The sequence below is a fragment of the Oncorhynchus keta genome, chromosome 31, assembly GCF_023373465.1.
Source record: "Oncorhynchus keta strain PuntledgeMale-10-30-2019 chromosome 31, Oket_V2, whole genome shotgun sequence".
Classification (NCBI taxonomy): Eukaryota; Metazoa; Chordata; class Actinopteri; order Salmoniformes; family Salmonidae; genus Oncorhynchus; species Oncorhynchus keta.
In genome coordinates this window covers 17005500-17029503 of record NC_068451.1, presented here as the reverse complement: position 1 = coordinate 17029503, position 24004 = coordinate 17005500, and the positions used below count along the sequence as shown (strand labels likewise).

At 41.9% G+C, this 24004-nt stretch overlaps 1 protein-coding gene across 1 annotated transcript in view; it reads right to left on the bottom strand.

Annotated features, from left to right (window-relative positions):
* The window catches only part of LOC118364074 (zinc finger protein ZFPM2), a 177714-nt gene that overhangs the window by 89073 nt on the left and 64637 nt on the right, over positions 1 to 24004 (bottom strand). Inside the window, 1 exon segment of the mRNA XM_052489767.1 lies at positions 23094 to 23192. Within this exon segment, the coding sequence (XP_052345727.1) occupies positions 23094 to 23192 (99 nt within the window).

Genomic DNA, 24004 nt, shown 5'->3' with positions numbered 1-24004 from the left:
GAATCAAAGAGAGAGTAATATTCTCATCTCAATACTCTAAACGTTCCTTTCTGTATGATACCAATGACACCACTGCCTACTGTATGTCCAGACAGGCTACTAAACTTTATTTTGTGGAAGAATGAACTGGGATGATTATCTCTCTCCTCCTCCTCCTCTCTGTCTGTTGCCCACTGCGTTACTGACGGTGTGGTGGAAGGTGGCTAAGCTCATTAAGAGAGAAATGATTAAACATTGGAGCACAGCTGGCCACCATCAGAGGCAGCAGGCTCCCTCAGTGCGATGCAAGGGAGAAGGAGCACATGCAGCCACCGCTTGATGCATTCTGTCTGTCCTCTGATAAGAGCGAGGCCCTTTAACCACTTGGATGCTAGTTCCTGTTTAGCCCTGTTGACACAACGACCGCTAGCTACAGCCATCCCCAGCGGGCGGGTAGTCTCTCTCTCTTTCTCTGTCTCTCTCCCCCCCCCCCTCTCTCTCCCCCTCCCCTCTCTCTGGTTGGTACGAGATGGGGGGATGGGAGTAGTAGGTGTGTGAGAGAGAAGGGAGGGGGGGGGGTACAATTCAATTGGAGGTTTGAGGTCCTCATACAGTGTCTGTGTGCCAGTTGTTTGTGTCCCGTACCAAATGTTGCCTGAGGACCTTGGCTTCCAGCTGGTGTGTCACATCTGTTGCAGATACAATCCTCCGACCTCAACAAAAACACCAGCTGAAAAATAATAAGCCTTCATACTTTATCTCTCCATTTGCCACCAGCATTTAGGAGTCCACTATCTATAGATAAAGAATATATAGATATGCATTATGATAACAGACAACTGGTTTTATCTAAATGGGGTCTGTGGACAGTCTATACTCCCTGATATCTATGTTATTTTGGATGGTCAGAGCGAAGAAGCCTCCTTTGGAAAATCTTTAGCCCAGCCAAAATGAACACTCTTTGTCAAAAGTTTCCTCTCTGAGGTACTGAGACTATTTTAAAAGACTACAACTCAAGTGCCAAAACTCTCACCTTGTCACTCTGCTTATTACCTTAATATTACCTTAAACATTAATGACAAAGTAAAAAATAAACACTCACAGTATTGAACCCTTTCTCGCAAATCAAAAACACGGCCTGAAGAAAGAGTGGCCTTCAGTGAGCTCCAGTACAGGGGGCTTTGACAAACCCTACCCGCTCTGTCCCCCTCAACGTCGCTCAACACCCAATAGTGAAATGCCACAGTTCTTGGCAAGAGGCAACTGATGATGTGACTAAAGACCCCCCCCTCACCCCCTCCCCCTTCGATAAGATCATCATCTGTCGCTAGACTCTGGGGTCTGTTCCTGCTCTCTCTGGTCTCCACTGATACTTGGCAGCCCAATGAATGTCCCTTTGTGTGTGGAGAGATCCTCCTCAGATAGCACCCAAGATGCTCCACGCTGGCATCTGTTTGTTTTGCTGTTATGGCAGACAGAGGGACAGAGAGAAAGAGGAATAGGGAACCTCATCGTCTCTCTCTGCGTCTCTCTTCACTGGCATAGCTCGGAATGCTAATGAGCAGTGTCTCAGTGGCAGGGTGCCATCTTGGTGTGATTTAAAGAATAGATGGTGGAGGGGTGGGAGAGAGGGAGAGCGAGAGACAGACACCCCAAACCTGAACCCATCACCTCTTTTATAAATCCACTGTTAGATCTCCAATAACATGACCTGTTCTTTAAAATGAAGAACAGTTGCCCTCACCTCCATTCAAGTGGTATCTATATAGGTACAGTCCACATACAGTAACACCGTTCAATCCATGTGAGCCAGTGAAGTATGTTCTGAATGGTGGCTGCAGTAGGTTCAGTAGTAAACAATCACTCAACCATAGTATCCCTTTCTATGTGGCAGTATGGCATTCAAGGGACTCAGAATGTTACCCCAGAAATGTTACCACAGAAATGTTACCACAAAATCTCAATGTATAAATGTTTGAACACTGGTGGATTCCTAGTGGATGATGATGGATAGACTTTGTATTCAAATATTCCTCCATATAATAATGTACTCCACATCTCCTGGTGTGGAACTTCATCCAATTTGGATTTAACTTAATATCATTTCTCTACAGTGAGGGTCATAAATGACAAATGACAGTGTTAGGTGGCTGCAGATTAACAGTGGTTTGACTGTAGCCATTTAAAACATGAATATTAGTTCAGTGACCATCTTAAAACTAAGCCTTACCTTGGTCACCTATACACATTCTATGTATTTATGCATAAAAAAATCCTATTTCCATGGTTAAATATTATTTCAAATAATAAAACCACTTTCCTACTATCCCTTGAATGTAACAATTGGAAACTAAATACAATCCAATGTAACATTTGTTTTGCTTAAAAACAACAATTCACTGGATATTCACTGGATATCATAAAATGGTAACAATTGAAACCATGTGACTCTATGTAGAGAGGTGTACAGTAGAGTAAGAGACTGCTGTGACAATGTTCAATAATAACCCCATGCCTGTCAGTTCAGAGACGCAGCTATCACAACCATCGCTATTGACGGAACAGGTTATAGAAGTGCCAAATGGGATACAAATGAATGTACCACATGGAGCATATAGAGGGTGAAATGGAACGTACAGTATCTCTCCACAAAAGGTGCTACATCTCTAAAGGAGCAGAGATGTGATATGACATGTTACAGCTGAAGGAGAAATGCCAGCGCGCCTTGATAAGAGAGCGATGAACTTTCCTCCCCTTCCCCTAAACCTCCATTATCAGGTCCAAGAGAACAAAATGCATCATTTATAACCCAGAGCAGCACTATTATCTCTGGGCAAGACACTTGTTTTAAAACACAGATGGACCTCTCCCTCCTCCTCCTCCTCCTCCTCCTCCTCTCCCAGACGAGAACCCCCTGCTTGTCTGGCTCACACCCTCCTTTTGAGCAGCGGGAGGGAGGAGAAACTTGACCATTTTGGGAGAGCAAGTTTCCTAGACAACCGCATGTGCTAGGCTAAGAGGAAGGGGTGCATGGAAAGGGTTGGGCCCTATAGGTCAGTCTTGTTTTGAGGACACTCCTATAGGTCAGCCTTGTTTTGAGGACACTCCTATAGGTCAGTCTTATACACCATACTAATGTCCTGCTAATATTCCTGGACCTTGTAGGCTGAACTGCTGAGAAAACTGTTCCAAATTGTTGTCCAATCAGTCAGGCTATTTGTATAGCTATTTTTTTATTGAACCTTTATTTAACTATGAAAGTCAGTTAAGAATAAATTCTTATTTACAAATCCAAAAGGAAAAAGGCCTCCTGTGGGGATGTGGGCTGGGATAAAAACATATATATTAATATAGGACAAAACACACATCACGACAAGAGACACCACAACACTACATAAAGAGAGACCTAAGACAACAACATAACATGGCAGCAACACATGACAACACAGCATGGTAGCAAAACAGCATGACAACAACATGGCAGGCTAGATGCAGTTATTTCGAAATCAATATGCATTCAAAATACCAGGCTTTTGAGCGGTTATTCAAATGACAGGCTATTCACTGCCGTTTACAAACTAGACTAGAGTTTGGCACTCACTTGAAAACAATCATAACATTCTTCATAGGCTTCTAACTTAGGCTATAGGCTACATCTCAAGCCTGTCTGTCTTCATTGTTCTGTTCCGCAAGTACGCACCTTGTGTCTCCGCTGTCACGGCTATTCCTTTTCAATCTGGTGGAGCCCGAGGAAAAGCCAGACTACAAAAGCTTGTTGGACACATAGGCTTATTTTCTTTAACGGGCGGGGAGTTGGAAAGGATACACCTTTATTTTCCTATAGTAGGCCTATCTTAACGCCGGGCTACATCCTGACAAAATAGGCCTACACCATACGAGTGGCGTGATAATGTATATTTCTGGGCCTTCTAAACTGTGGGGAATAGACCCAAACTGATCAACATGGTTGCATAATCAGGCCTAGTCTGTAGGCCTGTGCTGTTATTTCTGCAGGAAACAAAACAGGAGGTTTGAGCGGTTATTCATATCAAAATCAAATAAAATGTTATTAGTCACATACACATGGTTAGCAGATGTTATTGGTCACATACACATGGTCAGCAGATGTTATTGGTCACATACACATGGCTAGCAGATGTTATTGGTGGTCACATACACATGGTTAATAGATGTTATTGGTCACATACACATGGTCAGCAGATGTTATTGGTCACATACACATGGTCAGCAGATGTTATTGGTCACATACACATGGTCAGCAGATGTTATTGGTCACATACACATGGTTAACATATGTTATTGGTCACATACACATGGCTAGCAGATGTTATTGGTCACATACACATGGTCAGCAGATGTTATTGGTCACATACACATGGTTAACATATGTTATTGGTCACTTACACATGGCTAGCAGATGTTATTGGTCACATACACATGGTTAACAGATGTTATTGGTCACATACACATGGTTAGCAGATGTTATTGGTCACATACACATGGCTAGCAGATGTTATTGGTCACATACACATGGTTAGCAGATGTTAATGTGAGCGTAGCGAAATGCTTGTGCTTCTAGTTCCAACAGTGCAGTAATATCTAACAAGTAATCTAACAATTCCCCAACAACTACCTAATACACACAAATCTAACAAGTAATCTAACAATTCCCCAACAACTACCCAATACACACAAATCTAACAAGTAATCTAACAATTCCCCAACAACTACCTAATACACACAAATCTAACAAGTAATCTAACAATTCCCCAACAACTACCTAATACACACAAATCTAACAAGTAATCTAACAATTCCCCAACAACTACCTAATACACACAAATCTAACAAGTAATCTAACAATTCCCCAACAACTACCTAATACACACAAATCTAAAGGGATGAATGAGAATATGTACATATAAGTATATGGATGAGCGATGGCCAAGCGGCATAGGCAAGGTGCAATAGATGGTATGAAATACAGTATATACATGTGATATGAGTAATGTAAGATATGTAACATTATTAAAGTGGCATTATTTAGAGAGGCATTATTTAAAGTAACCAGTGATCTTTATTAAAGTGGCATTATTTAGAGAGGCATTATTTAAAGTAACTAGTGATCTTTATTAAAGTGGCATTATTTAGAGAGGCATTGTTTATAGTGACTAGTGATCCATTTTTAAAGTGTCCAGTGATTGGGTCTCAATATAGTACAGTATATACTGGTGATGTGAGATAGGTAAACATTATTAATGTGGCATTATTTAGAGAGGCATTATTTAAAGTAACTAGTGATCTTTATTAAAGTGGCATTATTTAGAGAGGCATTGTTTATAGTGACTCGTGATCCATTTTTAAAGTGTCCAGTGATTGGGTCTCAATATAGTACAGTATATACTGGTGATGTGAGATAGGTAAACATTATTAATGTGGCATTATTTAGAGTGAATAGTGATCTTCATTAAAGTGCCCAGTGATTGGGTCTCATTGTAGGCAGCAGCCTCACTGAGTTAGTGATGGATATTTAACAGTCTGATGGCCTTGAGATAGAAGCTGCTTTTCAATCTCTAGGTACCAGCTTTGATGCACCTGTACTGACCTCGCCTTCTGGATGATAGCGGGGTGAACAGGCAGTGGCTCGGGTGGTTGTTGTCCTTGATGATCTTTTTGGCCTTCCTGTGACATTGAGTGCTGTAGGTGTCATGGAGGGCAGGTAGTTTGCCCCCGGTGATGTGTTGTGCAAACCGCACCAACCTCTGGAGAGCCTTGCGGTTCAGGGCGGTGCAGTTGCCATACCAGGCTGTGATACAGCCCGACAGGATGCTCTCGATTGTTTTGGGTGACAGTCCACATTTCTTCAGCCTCCTGAGGTTGAAGAGGCGCTGTTGCTCCTTCTTCACCATACTACAGTGCCTTGCGAAAGTATTCGGCCCCCTTGAACTTTGCGACCTTTTGCCACATTTCAGGCTTCAAACATAAAGATCTAAAACTGTATTTTTTTGTGAAGAATCAACAACAAGTGGGACCCAATCATGAAGTGGAACAACATTTATTGGATATTTCAAACTTTTTTAACAAATCAAAAACTGAAAAATTGGACGTGCAAAATTATTCAGCCCCTTTACTTTCAGTGCAGCAAACTCTCTCCAGAAGTTCAGTGAGGATCTCTGAATGATCCAATGTTGACCTAAATGACTAATGATGAAAAATACAATCCACCTGTGTGTAATCAAGTCTCCGTATAAATGCACCTGCACTGTGATAGTCTCAGAGGTCTGTTAAAAGCGCAGAGAGCATCATGAAGAACAAGGAACACACCAGGCAGGTCCGAGATACTGTTGTGAAGAAGTTTAAAGCTGGATTTGGATACAAAAAGATTTCCCAAGCTTTAAACATCCCAAGGAGCACTGTGCAAGCGATAATATTGAAATGGAAGGAGTATCAGACCACTGCAAATCTACCAAGACCTGGCTGTCCCTCTAAACTTTCAGCTCATACAAGGAGAAGACAAGAGGCCCATGATCACTCTGTTATGAACTGCAGAGATCTACAGCTGAGTTGGGAGACTCTGTCCATAGGACAACAATCAGTCGTATATTGCACAAATCTGGCCTTTATGGAAGAGTGGCAAGAAGAAAGCCATTTCTTAAAGATATCCATAAAAAGTGTTGTTTAAAGTTTGCCACAAGCCACCTGGGAGACACACCAAACATGTGGAAGAAGGTGCTCTGGTCAGATGAAACCAACATTTAACTTTTTGGCAACAATGCAAAACGTTATGTTTGGCGTAAAAGCAACACACCTCATCACCCTGAACATACCATCCCCACTGTCAAACATGGTGGTGGCAGCATCATGGTTTGGGCCTGCTTTTCTTCAGCAGGGACAGGGAAGATGGTTAAAATTGATGGAAAGATGGATGGAGCCAAATACAGGACCATTCTGGAAGAAAACCTGATGGAGTCTGCAAAAGACCTGAGACTGGGACGGAGATTTGTCTTCCAACAAGACAATGATCCAAAACATAAAGCAAAATCTACAATGGAATGGTTCAAAAATAAACATATCCAGGTGTTAGAATGGCCAAGTCAAAGTCCAGACCTGAATCCAATCGAGAATCTTTGGAAAGAACTGAAAACTGCTGTTCACAAATGCTCTCCATCCAACCTCACTGAGCTAGAGCTGTTTTGCAAGGAGGAATGGGAAAAAATGTCAGTCTCTCGATGTGCAAAACTGATAGAGACATACCCCAAGTGACTTACAGCTGTAATCACAGCAAAAGGTGGCGCTACAAAGTATTAACTTAGGGGCCTGAATAATTTTGCACACCCAATTTTTCAGTTTTTGATTTGTTAAAAAAGTTTGAAATATCCAATAAATGTCGTTCCACTTCATGATTGTGTCCCACTTGTTGTTGATTCTTCACAAAAAAATACAGTTTTATATCTTTATGTTTGAAGCCTGAAATGTGGCAAAAGGTCGCAAAGTTCAAGGGGCCGAATACTTTCGCAAGGCACTGTATCTGTGTGGGTGGACCATTTCAGTTTGTCTGTGATGTGTACACCCAGGGACTTAAAACTTCCCACCTTCTCTGTACCTTCCATGTGGATAGGGGGGTGCTCCCTCTGCTGTTTCCTGAAGTTCACGATCATCTCCTTTGTTTTGTTGACGTTGAGTGAGAGGTTGTTTTCCTGACACCACACTCCTAGTGCCCTCACCTCCTCCCTGTAGGCTGTCTCGTCGTTGTTGGTGATCAAGCCCACTACTGTTGTGTCATCTGCAAACTTGATGATTGAGTTGGAGGCGTGCATAGCCACGCAGTCGTGGGTGAAGAGGAAGTACAGGAGAGGGCTGAGCACACACCCTTGTGGGGTCCCAATGTTGAGGGTCAGCGAAGTGGAGATGTTGTTTCCTAACTCCACCACCTGGGGGCGGCCCATCAGAAAGTCCAGGACACAGGGAGGGGGTTGAGACCCAGGGCCTCCAGCTTGATGATGAGCTTGGAGGGTACTATGGTGTTGAATGCTGAGCTGTAGTCAATGAACAGCATAGGTATTACATAGGTATTATTTTTGTCCAGATGGGATAGGGCAGTGTGCAGTGTGATGGCGATTGCGTCATCTGTGGATCTATTGGGGCGGTATGCAAACTGAAGTGGGTCTAGGGTGGCCAGTAAGGTGGCGGTGATATGATCATTGACTAGCCTCTCAAAGCACTTCATGATGACAGAAGTGAGTGCTACGGGGCAGTAGTCATTTAGTTCAGTTATCTTTGCCTTCTTGGGTACAGGAACAATGGTAGCCATCTTGAAGTATGTAGGGGCAACAGACTGGGATAGGGAGAGATTAAATATGTCTGTAAACACACCAGCCAGCTGGTCTGCACATGCTCTGAGGATGCGGCTAGGGATGCCGCAAATTAGGCTACATCACAGTTTACACCCTATCGACAATACTTGTGTATTCACTTGATAACAGTAATACTTTCCTCATTGCATTGTGTTGTTGTAGCCCAGGTATAATAATTTGGTCTACAAATGTAGGCCTAGGCCTAATCAATAGTGGAGCTTTAAGTGCCCTGGAACCACAGAGCGCAGCCTGGAGGAATGCACTACTGATCTGCCATTTCACAATCTGTTAACTTGTTTTTCTTGCACTTTGACAAGTAAATATTTAGCCTATAGCCCTACAATTTATCTAATGAATGGCCTAATATCTAGCTAATATTTAGCATCTTACTTCAGCTATACATCACTAGCCTCTCTCTCCCAGCTGTTCCTGTGCGCAATAGGCTATGGACGCAAGACTCTCCTCTTCTCGTGAAATCCCAAGAAAAGCTATAGGCTACAAAATCTATAGGATATTTATTTTGATCATGTTTTATACTAGACCTTATAGCCCATTCAGGGAAAGAAGCAGGCTTGCCCTTACTACTTGCTGAATGTAAAACAGGCCTACAGCTGAGAAAATGTTTGTCGGGAAAGTTGAGGAAAGAATGTGCATTGGTGTGATCACTTTTGGCCGGTTGTGATAACATTGTTGCACTGATGCATTGCAAATAGTTGCACAGGACATACAGAGATGAGCACAGTGAAAAAGAAGACACAAACGAATTGACAACCATTAGAAAAATTGAAATCACTTACAAACCACTTGAGCAACGAGGCAATGACATGCTGTAAAAGATGTGCAGGGTAAACAGCGAATGTTGTTGAATTGGTACATTTAGAACACAAGTTACTGTATTATTTTCCATTAGGATTACATGTACATTGAAGTATTATTTGCAGTTGTCACTATGGCAATGAACACACCATGGAAGCACTGAATGGTCTAAATCAGTATCTCTGCGTTAGAGACCTCCTGAATGGTCTAAATCAGTATCTCTGCGTTAGAGACCTCCTGAATGGTCTAAATCAGTATCTCTGCTTTAGAGACCTCCTGAATGGTCTAAATCAGTATCTCTGCGTTAGAGACCTCCTGAATGGTCTAAATCAGTACCTCTGCGTTAAGAGACCCCCTGAATGGTCTAAATCAGTATCTCTGCGTCAAGAGACCTCCTGAATGGTCTAAATCAGTATCTCTGCGTTAGAGACCTCCTGAATGGTCTAAATCAGTATCTCTGCGTTAGAGACCTCCTGAATGGTCTAAATCAGTATCTCTGCATTAGAGACCTCCTGAATGGTCTAAATCAGTATCTATGCGTTAGAGACCTCCTGAATGGTCTAAATCAGTATCTCTGCGTTAGAGACCTCCTGAATGGTCTAAATCAGTATCTCTGCGTTAAGAGACCTCCTGAATGGTCTCAATCAGTATCTATGCGTTAGAGACCTCCTGAATGTTCTAAATCACTATCTCTGCGTTAGAGACCTCCTGAATGGTCTAAATCAGTATCTCTGCATTAGAGACCTCCTGAATGGTCTAAATCAGTATCTATGCGTTAGAGACCTCCTGAATGGTCTAAATCAGTATCTCTGCGTTAGAGACCTCCTGAATGGTCTAAATCAGTATCTCTGTGTTAAGAGACTTCCTGAACGGTCTCATTCAGTATCTATGCGTTAGAGACCTGAATGTTCTAAATCACTATCTCTGCGTTAGAGACCTCCTGAATGGTCTAAATCAGTATCTCTGCGTTAAGAGACCTCCTGAATGGTCTAAATCAGTATCTCTGCGTTAGAGACCTCCTGAATGGTCTAAATCAGTATCTCTGCGTTAGAGACCTCCTGAATGGTCTAAATCAGTATCTCTGCGTTAAGAGACCTCCTGAATGGTCTAAATCAGTATCTCTGCGTTAAGAGACCTCCTGAATGGTCTAAATCAGTATCTCTGCGTTAAGAGACCTCCTGAATGGTCTTGTGTTAACACCTTATTAATAGTCTGCATGCAGTAGAATGTATTGATCAGTTGATTGACAGGCGTAGGACTGAAGAACGATCAACTATAAACTTTCCTCTAGTGTGGATGCTCACCAACGTTTTCTAGTTATGTAGCCTATAGTTTATTATTATAGTTATTAGATTGGTGGCCTTAACTCTGGCACAACACAACTAACGTTATTATCACAACAAAACTATCCTACTAGTAGGTCTAGCGAACTTGAATGAAATAAATATTAAATTACACATACACTTATTTACTTGACTTTTATACCCTATAAATGTACTTTTTCAAATAATTTACTCCGGCAAGTTTGCTGCTGGCGCACTGCAGTAGGGAAATGAAGTGGAATCCATCACTTCCGTTGTTTGGCTGTGCCCATAGCAACGTTCGAAAGTGAGTTGGATCGATCAGCCTTGTTTTGAGGACACTCCTATAGGTCAGATTTGTTTTGAGGCCCACAAGACAGGCAAGGGTTTGTTGTAGGAAAAGTTAAACAGGCCATAGAGATTAGGACATTTTAGCCAAAGATAATGTCTGTAATTTTAGCCCTGACACAAAGCAGAGAGGACCGGGGTGATTCTATTGCTAACATGCACAATGTATGCAGAGTATAGTTTCATACAAAGAAGTTGATCAAAAAGGTAGAAAACTTTCTATTGATTCTGGCAGGTTGAGAATATAATATATTGTTGCTGTTTAGATCCCATGTAATCTCAAGAGGAAAATCATAGAGCTGTAACACGAACAGGAAATACATCTAACATCTACTGAGAACTTGTCTCTGATGTATATAATTGATGTAAACACTGAGGGGGTATTCTATCATTGAACTATAGGAATATGCCAGTTGTCAAGTCCTCAGTTTGATCAAAAGCCTGGTGAAGTTAGCAGTAAGCATACAGGCAACAATCTCCAACACATCCATCTTATTCAAGTGCCACACTGTCTATTGATAGCTGGTAAAACAAGACAGGAAAACTTAAAAGGATGAAAGTCTCCTCACACAGGTATCTCAAACAACATCTAGAGGAGGCCACTTTTTTTGGTTGTTGATTGGATTGTTTTACATGTTGAGAAGCATCAGAAGGATATCACTCTTATTTTGCCTGTCAGATGGTCTGAATAATTGTTTCTATTTGATTCTATATGTTTATAAGTAAAGCATTCACTTACCGGTATGACCGATTGGATTATGAACAAAACTATTGAAGTTTAGAACACTTGCTTTCATTAAAAAACAAACAATATATACTGTATATACAGTCACTTCTAAGAGGGGGAAATACATTTCTGAAAATAAATCAAGCAAACAAGGCTATAGTAGCAAACATATTTACCAGAGTAACTGTTAACTATGGGATTGAATTTAACACTTCATTTACAGACCGGAGTATTTCAAAGAGCTCCTGAAACCTCTTCCCCAAGTCAATTACCAGATTTCAAACTTTCCGTAAACAGGAATTCTGTTTTTCCTGGGTGACCTAGTTGTCTTTTGTGAGTAGGTTTTAGCCGGAGCAGTTTGACAGTCAACAGATAAGATGGATTAAGCTTTTTTCTCATCCAGTTTTGATGTGAACAGCGTAAAAGCGGGTTAAATCATCCAGTTTCAGGAGTATTTTTAAATGCCTGGAGATAGTGTGATAAAGAGGATAAACCTAAGACTTGGGCTGGGAAGGTCAAGGTGGCGGTTTTAGAGAGCAACTACCCGCTGATGAGGCCAACTCCCTGTTTCTCTCAGAGCAGACTGGGTATAGCAGCCAAGCCCACCGCTCATCACCGCCAGAAAGGATACATGTGACGAGTGAAACAAAATCCACCAAGCCCACTACGGGCTGCATCAAAGAGCCATGCACCTACTGTCTGTCTGTCTGTCGGTGTGTGTGTGTGTTTTCAGGGGAAATGGGAGTATAGGTGATGTACAGTACATGAGGTCTATATAGTTTTGAGATGGTCCTCTGTAGCACAGCGGGTAGAGCACGGTATCACTGAGTTGAAGTGACAGTTAGGGTGAGTGAGTATCACAGGGTTTAAAATCACCCAACTGGCATTCTGATTAGAATCCTCTCTAAATGATTTACATCAGACACACTGTACTGTACTGTACTGTACTGTAGGATCTATTACCATAAAATAACTCCTGGCAGAAGGACGTAAAATTATAAATAATCAGATAATTAATCAGCCTTTAACAAGAAATACAAAAAATATTAGAATATAAATCATATTTTGCGAGGCAATTATACACTGTAACAGTAACTGCATCGTTTAATTACAGTAATAGTGCAGTTTGTTCAATTTAAAGTGAAATAAATACATACTGCACATATGCACCTTGTGAACATACAGTGTGGTGATTGAAGACTGTCGAATTCTCCCCAACCTGACTTCAGACATGCTCAGTGTGGACAGAGGAAGTGACTGCCACAGTCATGTGATCTGCTCTAGCCAATCCTGAATCACATGTACATTTTAAGTCACGTGGTGGTGGAAAGACTATTGAGAATAGAAGGCACCCCAAATAACAACACATCTAATTGACAGAAAATAATCACAATCGGATTACTACTCACTTCCATGACATGCTATAACATAACATATCACCCCCGTTCAGATGGGAGACAAGTGAAGTTCGGTACGTTGGAGACATTAGGGACATATTTAGCAACATTTTGTGGATGGCTTTTCCCCCACTGCTTCCCATGTCAGTGACAGGGGAGAGTAATCCTATACACAGACTGCTATTGTGAAATGAGAAACTAGCCTCCTTCACTGCCAGAGACCAGATGCACCTCTCTCTCTATCCTAATCTGTAAACGACTTAAAGGAGCCTTATCTCCGGGCTCTTCTGCTTCATTTCATGCTTGATTTACTTTAATTTGTCTGATAGGGCACGAGGATTTGGAAATGGCCCATCTTTCGGCAGAAAATGTTCTGATTTTTCTCCGGCATTGTTATGTGGAGGTTTTTGACTTCTCTCTCTTCCTCTCTCTCTCTCTCTCTGCTACTCTCTCTCTCTCTCTCTCTCTCTCTCTCGCTCTCTCCCTCTCTCTCCACCCACTTTCTCTCTCTCGCTCTCCATCTCTCCTTTTAGCTTCCTTGAGAGGGAATCTCTCTCCAGTGCAGCAGTCTGTTTGAGTGCATTTAGTATCGAGCTAACGCAGCAGAAACAGACATTTTTTCCTTTTCCATGTGGTGGTGGTGTGATGATTTTGTGATGGGCAACGTCGACACTAGAGTCTTGTTTGCCTTTCAGATTCTCATTGTGCGCGGTGCAGCCGAGTGCTTCAAACCACAAAGATCTTATGTTTAAGTTAAGGGGCGGCTGGCCCTCCAGTTTAGCAAGTGGGTGAGCGGCTGGCACTGATAAAGTTGCTCCACATTGGAGGAGCCGGGGACGAGGACAAGCAACATGTCTACAGTCAGATGGCTGACTGACGGAGCTCTTTTCTGGTGGCCCACTGACTGACTGACTGACTCAAGTGTTTTCATGGCTCTGGCTGCTCACATCACATCACCAGGGTTTCTCTGGGTTGTTAATTTGGTATTTGGTATTTTATTAGGATCCCCATTAGTTGGTGCAAAAGCAGCAGCTACTCTTCCTGGGGTCCACACAAAACATGAAACATAATACAGAATGACATAATACAGAACATCAATAAACAAGAACAGCTCAAGGACAGAACTACATACATTTTTAAAAAGGCACACGTAGCCTACATATCAATGTATACACACAAGCTACCTAGGTCAAATAGGGGAGAGGCATTGTGCCTGTTAATGAATGGCAGCTGATCAGTGAGCTGTGATTAGGACAAGTATATCTCCCACAGATTCTCAGTCATCTCCATTCTCCCTCCAATGAGCCAAGCTAAGAACCAACACACAAATGACATATTGTCGTGTCAATAATTACAAATAACGATGATGTTTTTTCAATAGTATAATGCAGTTTAATCATAACTGTAATACGGAGGTAGTGGGGTTTAAGCTGTAGCCTGTCATTTGTTTCCATTCTTTCCAATAAATAGGTAACCAAGACAACTTTCTACTATTTAGTCTGATTTAAATGAGTCACAACTTACATATTCAGCCTCTCCCAATCTGACATGCAGTGTTGCTGGCCCTCCGTCCAGACAATGGCACAAACAAGTGAGAAACCACACACACACGCACGCACACAAGGACACGCACACTCACACACACTGACCATAATACATACACAACTATACACACACACACACACACACACACACACACACACACACACACACACACACACACACACACACACACACACACACACACACACACACACACACACACACACACACACACACACACACACACACAGGAAAGAGCGAGGAGAACATTGAAATTCATCTCACAGCCGGAATTGACTTAACTGCGGGTCTGTGCACGGTGATAAACGGAGTGATGATCCGGCAACACGTCTTTATCCATGATTTGCTTTAATTAACGCCGGCTTGTTTGTTGAAAAGATGATTAATATGCCAATGAAAATTGCATAATTGAATACCACAACACTCACAATCAGGAAGGAACATGCGGTTTTTTATTAACTTTTTATTATCATTATTATTACTATTATTTGGTATTTTAATTCAGTTGACAACCAGTGCCCACCCTCCCAACTTAAAAAAAAACCCAGCTGGAATTGCCGTGACCAGGGGGCCAAGCCGGAAACAGCTGTTCATCACCACACACACTGTCTGAGAGGCAGGGCCACTGCTCTGATATCAATACCTTTCACAAGGAGAGACTGTGTGTGTGTGTGTGTGTGTGTGTGTGTGTGTGTGTGTGTGTGTGTGTGTGTGTGTGTGTGTGTGTGTGTGTGTGTGTGTGTGTGTGTGTGTGTGTGTGTGTGTGTGTGTGTGTGCGCGTGTGCGTGTGTGCGCGTGTGAGCGTATGAGAGAGAGAGAGAGAGAGAGAGTGAAGCTTAAGATTTACATTCCCACAGCCAAACCATATGCATTGATGACCTGAGGTGCTCAGTTTTCAAACTGAATTGCAACAAAAACTTACCATAAATAGTGCAAATAGATATACAGATAATATAAAGAAACACAATATAGTTTATATATTTACAGCAAAACAAAATCCTATGAAATTAAGAGGGACTTCAACTTCCTGTAAGTTTCAGTTGAGTAACTCACAGTATAACAAATAACTTGCACGAAACATCGCCATGTACATTTTAAATACACACATCACATATTCACCCGATTAAGTGATACCTCTCCGAATAAGTAGAAGACTGCTATATTTCTCATCTATCCAGCCTCAGAGGGTGTAAGCATTGCAGAACAAACATATTCAGAGTGTTAAAGAAAGAAGGCAGCATTGAGAACCAAGTCCCCCAGGGCAGAATCATTGCCAGCAACTGTGTTCAGCTTCCTATTTACCAACAGCTTTCATTCTCATTGAATTCTGTCATGAAATAAGAAACACTGAAAATGAAGATGTGATTTTCCAATGATTCTCTTGAAAAATGTGACAATCAATATAATCTATATCTATTGACTATTTTAAGGACATTGTTGCAGTCACCATACTGTACCTACGCAAACTATTACTCAGAATACTTATAATGATAATAACAGCTATTTAATTTAGTCCTATTTTAGATGATATAACTAACAGCCATGAAGTTTTGCCATAAAGCCTCTTAGTACAGTATATCGGATCAGTGAGTACATTTGCATGAAAGAACTGCAGCATATGAGTGAAGAGATTTCTCTAATCTCTTGTTGAATATTTAATCAACACAATCAAACATTATTTTCATGGTGTGTGTGTGTGTGTGTGTGTGTGTGTGTGTGTGTGTGTGTGTGTGTGTGTGTGTGTGTGTGTGTGTGTGTGTGTGTGTGTGTGTGTGTGTGTGTGTGTGTGTGTGTGTGTGTGTGTGTGTGTGTGTGAGAGAGGGGGGGGGGGAGTGAATATAATGTGAAGTAGAGAGAGCATAGCATGTTTTCATTCCCAAAGTTCCTAGCTGTTGTTCATAGTTTCATCTGAAATCTCAGCATTATTTTTCCAATACTTGATAAAAAAAAGCTTTGAATAAAACCACTGGGAAAGATAAAACATCCTTTTGAGAGAGAATCGCTATGATGCACGTCCAAATCTATTGATATTTATGGAAAAAATGTATAAACAACTTGAACGCATCTCCTCAGTTTTCTACTTTGCTGAAATATCAAATCAAATCAAATTGTATTTGTCACATACAACAGGTGTAGGTAGACCTTACAGTGGGATGCTTACTTACGAGCCCCTAACCAACAATGCAGTAAAAATATATATACACATATATACAGATAAGAATAAGAAATAAAAGTATCAAGTAATTAAAGAGAGCAGCAGTAAAATAACAATAGCGAGACTATATACAGGGGTGTACTGTTACAGATTCAATGTGCAGGGGCACCAGTTAGTTGAGGTAATATGTACATGTGGGTAGAGTTATTAAAGTGACTATGCATAGATGATATCAACAGAGAGTAGCAGTGGTGTAACAGTGGTAGGTGGGGGGCAGTGATGGCCCCAGTGATGTAGTGGGCCGTTTGCACTACCCTCTGTAGTGCATTGCGGCCGGAGGCCGAGCAGTTGCCATACCAGGTAGTGATGCAACCAGTCAGGATACTCTCGATGGTGCAGCTGTAGAACCTTTTGAGGATATGAGGACTCATGCCAAATCTTTTCAGTCACCTGAGGGGGAATACGTTTTGTTGTGCAGCCCCGTCGATGAGAATGGCGTTCTCTGTCCTCTTTTTCCTGTAGTCCACAATCATCTCCTTTGTCTTGATAATGTTGAGGGAGAGGTTGTTGTCCTGGCACCACACAGCCAGGTCTCTAACCTCCTCCCTATAGGCTGTCTTGTCGTTGTCTGTGATCAGGCCTACCACTACTGTGTCATCGGGAGTACAGGAGGGGAGTACAGGAGGGGCCTGAGCATGCACCCCTGAGGGGCCCCTGTGTTGAGGATCAGTGTGGCGGATGTGTTGTTATCTACCCTTACCACCTGGGGGCAGCCCGTCAGGAAGTCCAGGATCCAGTTTCAGAGGGAGGTGTTTAGTCCCAGGGGCCTCAGCTGGGTGATGAGCTTTGAGGGCACTATGGTGTTGAACGCTGGACTGTAGTCAATGAATAGCATTCTGACATAGGTGTTCCTTTTGTTCAGGTGGGAAAGGGCAGTGTGGAGTGCAATAGAGATGGCATCGTCTGTGGATCTGTTGGGGCGGTATGCAAATTGGAGTGGGTCTAGGGTTTCTGGGATAATGGTGTTGACGTGAGCCATGACAAGCCTTTCAAAGCAGTTCATGGCTACAGATGTGAGTGCTACAGGTCAGTAGTCATTTAGGCAGGTTACCTTAGTGTTATTGGGCACAGGGACTATGGTGGTCTGCTTAAAACATGTTGGTATTACAGACTCGGAAAGGGAGAGGTTGAAAATGTCAGTGAAAAGTCCAGACTATGTCTGTAAGTCTACTTAAAATGCTTTAGGTACTGTATCTATCAGAAGAGGTGGTTGCTGCATCCTCATCTTATGATAATTCTGCCCAGACAGGCAGTTCTTCAAACGTATAATATTAATTGTATTACCCTGTTGCAGGACAATTTTCCTGCAATGCAGGAAATGTAAAACGTGTAATGTATTTGAGGTTTAAAAAGGCTTCTGAAGTTTGTAATTTCCATTTTGAAATTTCAGACCTGATTTTTCCTTTACGAAAAATGTATAAACTCCTACAAAAATGTCCATTAATTATAATCCATATAATAATTCACATTTCCTGTTGCTGCAGAATTTTGGTCCCTGCTGTAGCAAACTGGCTCAAATTAAGATCCTACATCTGTATCAAACCATTCATATGGCTCTTGCGAGCTAAATTTCTGCAAACTCCTGAAGGATTCATCTACATCCTAATATTTCCAATCCAATTTAACCGGAGCAGTCGGAGTGGTCTGAGCACTAGTTTACCAATCTCTGCTTTCCAAGACTCTATGTGCTGAAGGCTTGAGGGGTTCAATCAATGGTGCTTTGATCTCGACTGGAACTATAATTATTTAACATTGTTACAAGGATTTCTCTAATCCATCCTAGCATTAAATCCCTTTTACACCCTCATCTTCTGCAGCCCTAATCTGAATCTGTGCACTCCGTTTGTCTCTTTCTCTCATTCCAGCACCCCTTCCTCCCTCCTTCCTTACCACATCCTCAATTAATGGACTTCAGAGTCAGAATTAAAAATGCACTGTTGCCGTGCAGAACTCGTCAGGTGCCAGAAGAACTCTCATTAACAGTGTGTGTGTGTGTGTGTGTGTGTGTGTGTGTGTGTGTGTGTTCAGGATGGAGTCTTCTTGAGGCGTGATGACAAGGGTCTGTATAGGAAGTGTGCTCCCCCAGCCTGAGGACAAGGGGTCATCTCACAGTTACCTCATAGTATGCTATAATTATGTAGGCACAAACATGAAGGTGTACTGGGGGAATTCATATCTTTTTTATATCCCATTTGGACAACAAACCTACTACACTGCATCTGCTGTATTACACTGTATCGGCAAAAAGGTTTTCCCTGACGCATTCAGGTCATTATCGTCTGGAGTACACCAATGTAGGATCTTCATTTGATGCACAGCAGGAAATGCAAACTTCTAGTCTATTCGAGGTATAAAAAGGCTTCTAAAGTTTATAATTTCCACTTTAATATGTCAGACTTGATTTGACCATAAAAAATATGTATCAACCCCTGCAAAAATGTCCAATAATTATAATCCACATAATAATTCACGTTTCATGTTGCGGCAGGATTATTTTCCTGCTGTAGCAAACTGTCTCACAATAAGACCCGACATCTGTCAACCCTAATCTGTTTGTTTTGGTGGTCATTCTGACTCACAACAAAGAGGGCCAACGGTCCCTCTGTCCGTTCCTCCGTCCTCAAATATTTGTGACTCTGTGTTTCACAATGATATAAATAGCAGCACAGCGATGGCAAACATTTGCCGAGGCACCTGCCACGGTATCGTGGCCATCTGCTCTACAAATTCTCCTCGCATGACATATGTGCATAAAACCTGAAACGTTATTGTTTTCATGTGGACCAGTAGGTGGGAACTTCGCCATCGGCACAAACTCAAAGGTGGGCTGGAGTAAAAACTGTGAGACTACTGGAGTCTTCATCTGAGGACAGACATGTTTTGCCGTGCAGCTTTTGATGACTTGATGAAGGGGATGGAGGCCAGCGGGAGATGAAGGGGGTGGGTGGATAGGGGAGGGCTCTGTTCCTGTCTGACCGTCGGACATCGTCTCGGAGGGCCACTCCTTCAGCTGACACCAACCTGTCCGACCGTGGCACATGCCCAGCTGGCACAGAGAGAGGGGTAACTGGACAGGGCTGTGCCTGTTCAGGACCAGTCAAGCAGAAAGAATTATGGGCAAGGTGATCATCACTTCTGCTCACTTGCTTGTGTTTGGTGCTCTCCTCCCTTCTCCTTCCCTGCCCCCATTTCCTTCACAAACCTTCTCACCCAGCTGCTGGTGAAATCTTGGACGCATTATCTTCAAGTAAGACTGTTTGTCAGATGTATCTTACTTAGTACAAATAGAGGCAGCGTGTTGTTTAGTTTATTTGAACAGTAAAATGACATGGTATCATGCTAACATGAGATGGAAGATTACATTATGTTTACAGATATACATCACAGTGTCTGCTTAATCAGCCATGTAAGCCTAAGCTAACAACTGCATTCCTACAAACGTAGGGAGAACATTTTACTCTGTACAGTATCGAGACAAATCCACACGAGAAGCAATGAGAGAGAGCCTCCTGTGAAGCTAACTGAGTTTCCTTGTCTTTTCACGGGGGTGTGTCTCATAAGAGCAGACCAGTAGATTAGAATGTGCAGAAGTTCATTAGAAGCTAACGCTAGCTAAAGCCCACCACTCTCATTTAGCCTTGAGGAACAGCGACAGATCTGTATCGGAGACAAAGTAGTCCATGGAAATGAGTGAAGAATAGCAGTACTTCACAGTCAGGGTTATCTCCCGTTATAGTACATGGATTTCAAATATCCATGACGCCAAATGAACATGAAACAGCAGATCTCTGTGCTGATTGCTTCAGGGATGACATGGTTATATTGAGAACTCCCTGGGTGTTCTCTGTTCTATGAGAGAAGGCAGAACACCCGTCAGATTAATGAGTCACATGGTTCTACTGTCATCCTATACAGGAAGGAACACTGGGAAACTAGTAGTTCCAATGGCTGTGGGTTAGCATGGAGCTGGAAACAACAATGTTGTGGGTTCGATTCCTACATGGATAAAAGAGTCTTCTTAACGACTATATTACAACACTCGATATGTGTTCATCCTAACACGGTACATAAAGATGAAAAGATCAATTAGAGAATGTACTGTTAGCTGCTTTAGTCATTTTATCGACAGAGGACAATGTCCAGGGTGGTTGAATAGGAGCACCAAAGACAGGTGAGGATGATCAGAGCCACCTCACAAAAAAAGAACGCCCCCTTTATTTATGTAACAGTCATTATACATCCTATTCAGATACACACACTGAGTGATTCAAAATGATCCGGTGCTGATCTTTATCGCACCTGCTTAAACTTAAGCCAAGAAATAACAAAGAGTTTGAATGCTACCACTATCTGAACATTTACAAAGAGATTACAGCGTAGACAGTCTCAAACTAAATACATTTGCTTTTAATCGCTTTGAACAGGAAGCCATGTAATTTCAAAATGTTCGTATCTGATTGTCTGATTTCCCTCTTTATTCAAATTATAACATGCCCATCTGACTTTTCCAACACAATGGGAAAAATTAAAAAGGGAAATGACCTTTCATGGCAGGCGTGATGGGATAGTGAATGGCATTATTATGCTCAAACATTCATTTCTCGCCCACTGCCCACAAAGACAACAGAAGGAGTGCCAGCCACATCCGGCTCTGAAACTATGTCTCTCTCATGGACTAGTAGATCATAAAGGATCTTAAGAAATACTAATGAGACTACCTGGAACTGAGAGGGAGTGCACCTTATCCTAACAAAATTATATTAATTATGTTGATAGTGTAGTAATGATGATATACTAACATATAGGAGTTTGGGTCCTTGGGGCTTTGACCAGGTAGATAGATACATGCCTGTATGTAGGAGGGGTCCGTGAAACAATAATGCCATCTCATCTGAAGTCATGTTTCTGGAGTTAGAGTTTGAAAGAAACTCTAAGTCTGAGACATACAATCCAGGGTCATGTTCATTAGTGCAAACGGTATCAAAATGTTTGGCAGCGGTAAACTGAAATCTCTATTAGTATTGGACAAGTTCAGTCAGGTAGTTCAGTTAGGTAGGACCTTACTCAGCTTCAAACATTTTCTCCCTACTGAACACCCCCAAACCCCAGTCGGTCCAGCAGTCGGTGTTCTGTTATGAGCCTGTAATTCTCAATATTCTGAGGGCTAAGGACAGAGAGAGAGAGAGAGAAAGAGAGATGTCCAGAGAGCGAGAGAGAGAGACATAGAGAGATTGGTGTATAATTACAGCCAGTCAGAGCTCCCATCCCCTCCAATCCTATCTCCCTTTCAAAGACACCAGTATTTTTAAGCTCAGCGTTTTCCCCCGGCCCAAAGGGCCTTCTCTTCGTCATGTGATGCCTGCTGTCTTTTTGTCATGGTGGCCCCCATAGTTGAGCGCTGACCCCCTCAGCCCTGTCTCCTGACTGATCACAGTCATGTTTTATTACTGTCAGCCTCTCTAATCTTTAACCAGCAATGCTCATTTCCTTCTCCAGATTTAAATGCAAATGTAAAATTTAATGATAAATGCATTATCTGATAGGGGCCGATAACACTGATTCACTGTCAGTATAAAATACACACCGCAGGGGGCTTCAACACCAGCACAACTTGTCCAAATCCCACTTCTATAAACGTATGTACCTGCTGCAATAGGTCATACGCATTAGAAGGGAATCATATTTTGTGTGTTCAGCAATGTGGATGTAATGCCCTCAACAGTAATTGCTGTGTTGCTATCTTGTTCGATGTATTATCCATCACTTTGATGAAGTGACTTTTAAGACGAACAAAAAAACAAGATACAACCATTTTTTCCCCGAAACTCTTGTGAAGAACAGCAAGGGGAATCTGCATGGTAAAATGAGATGTTCAAAGAGAAAATAAATATAGTAAAAAAAAATATTCTAAGCTTTCTTTCGGGGTTTCATTCTATGTTCAAGCACATATACCATAAGATTAAGAGCAAAGCAATTTCATCCACCCATTCAACACTGGTAAGTTAACTTACTATTCAAAGGTGATAATATACTCATTCAGCTCACCACATCACTTTCCCCAGTTTTTAATCTATTGTTATTAGGAAGCACATTTTATCCCAACTTCAGAGACTTTTGTAGCTTGTATCTCACGTGCCTTGCTCTTTCCCTTTTTCGTAGATTTGAAAGCACTCATCCTACGAGGTGCATTCCATTCCCAGCAGGCAAAATATGTCATTAGATGTCATTTAAAAAAGTAACTTCCTGATTGAGATGCGGCTTTCTGGTTGAGGGATGTCAAACAACCGCCGGACAACCAGATGACAACCACCAGAGAGAGAGAGAGAGAGAGAGAGAGAGAGAGAGAGAGAGAGAGAAATGACGTAAACTTACTTGGTCCATCCCAATCCTCTGGTCCTATAGCTGGGTGTCTGGACTCACTCTGCCCATCCATGTCTGACTCCCCTGCTACTCCACTGCCATCTTCTTCACCTGTAGACAGACGGAGACATGGGACACACAGATTGGTCATGTTGAGTGACATCCCTCACAGTTAAATCATATTGTTGCTAAACCACGTTTGATCGAGGAGCACCCATATAATACAGTTGATACAACTGTTATCAGTGCCTTCAGAAAGTATTCATACCTCTTGAATTATTCCACATTTTGTTGTGTTACAGCCTGAACTCAAAATGCATTAAATATGTTTTTTTTCTACACATAATACACACAATGCCCTATAATGACAAAGTGAAAACATGTTTTTAGAAATGTTTGCAAATGTATTAATAATGAAATACAGAAATATGTCATTAACTTACAGTAAGTATTCACACCCCAAAGTCAATACATGTTAGTATCACCTTTGGCAGCGATTACAGCTGTGAGTCTTTATGGGTAAGTCTCTAAGAGCTTTGCACACCTGGATTGTGCAATATTTGCTCATTATTCTTTAAAATATTATTCAAGCTCTGTCAAGTTGGTTGTTGATCATTGCTAGACAGCCATTCTTGCCATAGATTTTCAAACTGATTTTAGTCAAAACCATAACTACTATAGGCCACTCAGGAACATTCACGGTCTTCTTGGTAAGCAACTCCAGTGTATATTGTGTTTTGGGTTATTGTACTGCTGAAAGGTGAATTTGTCTCCCAGTGTCTGATGGAAAGCAGACTGAACCAGGTTTCCCTCTAGGATTTTGCCTGGGCTTAGCTCTTCTATTCCATGTATTTTTATCCTAAAAACCTCCCTGGTCTTTGTAGGTGACTAGTGCTGAACGATTAGTTATTTTTGAGGTCGAT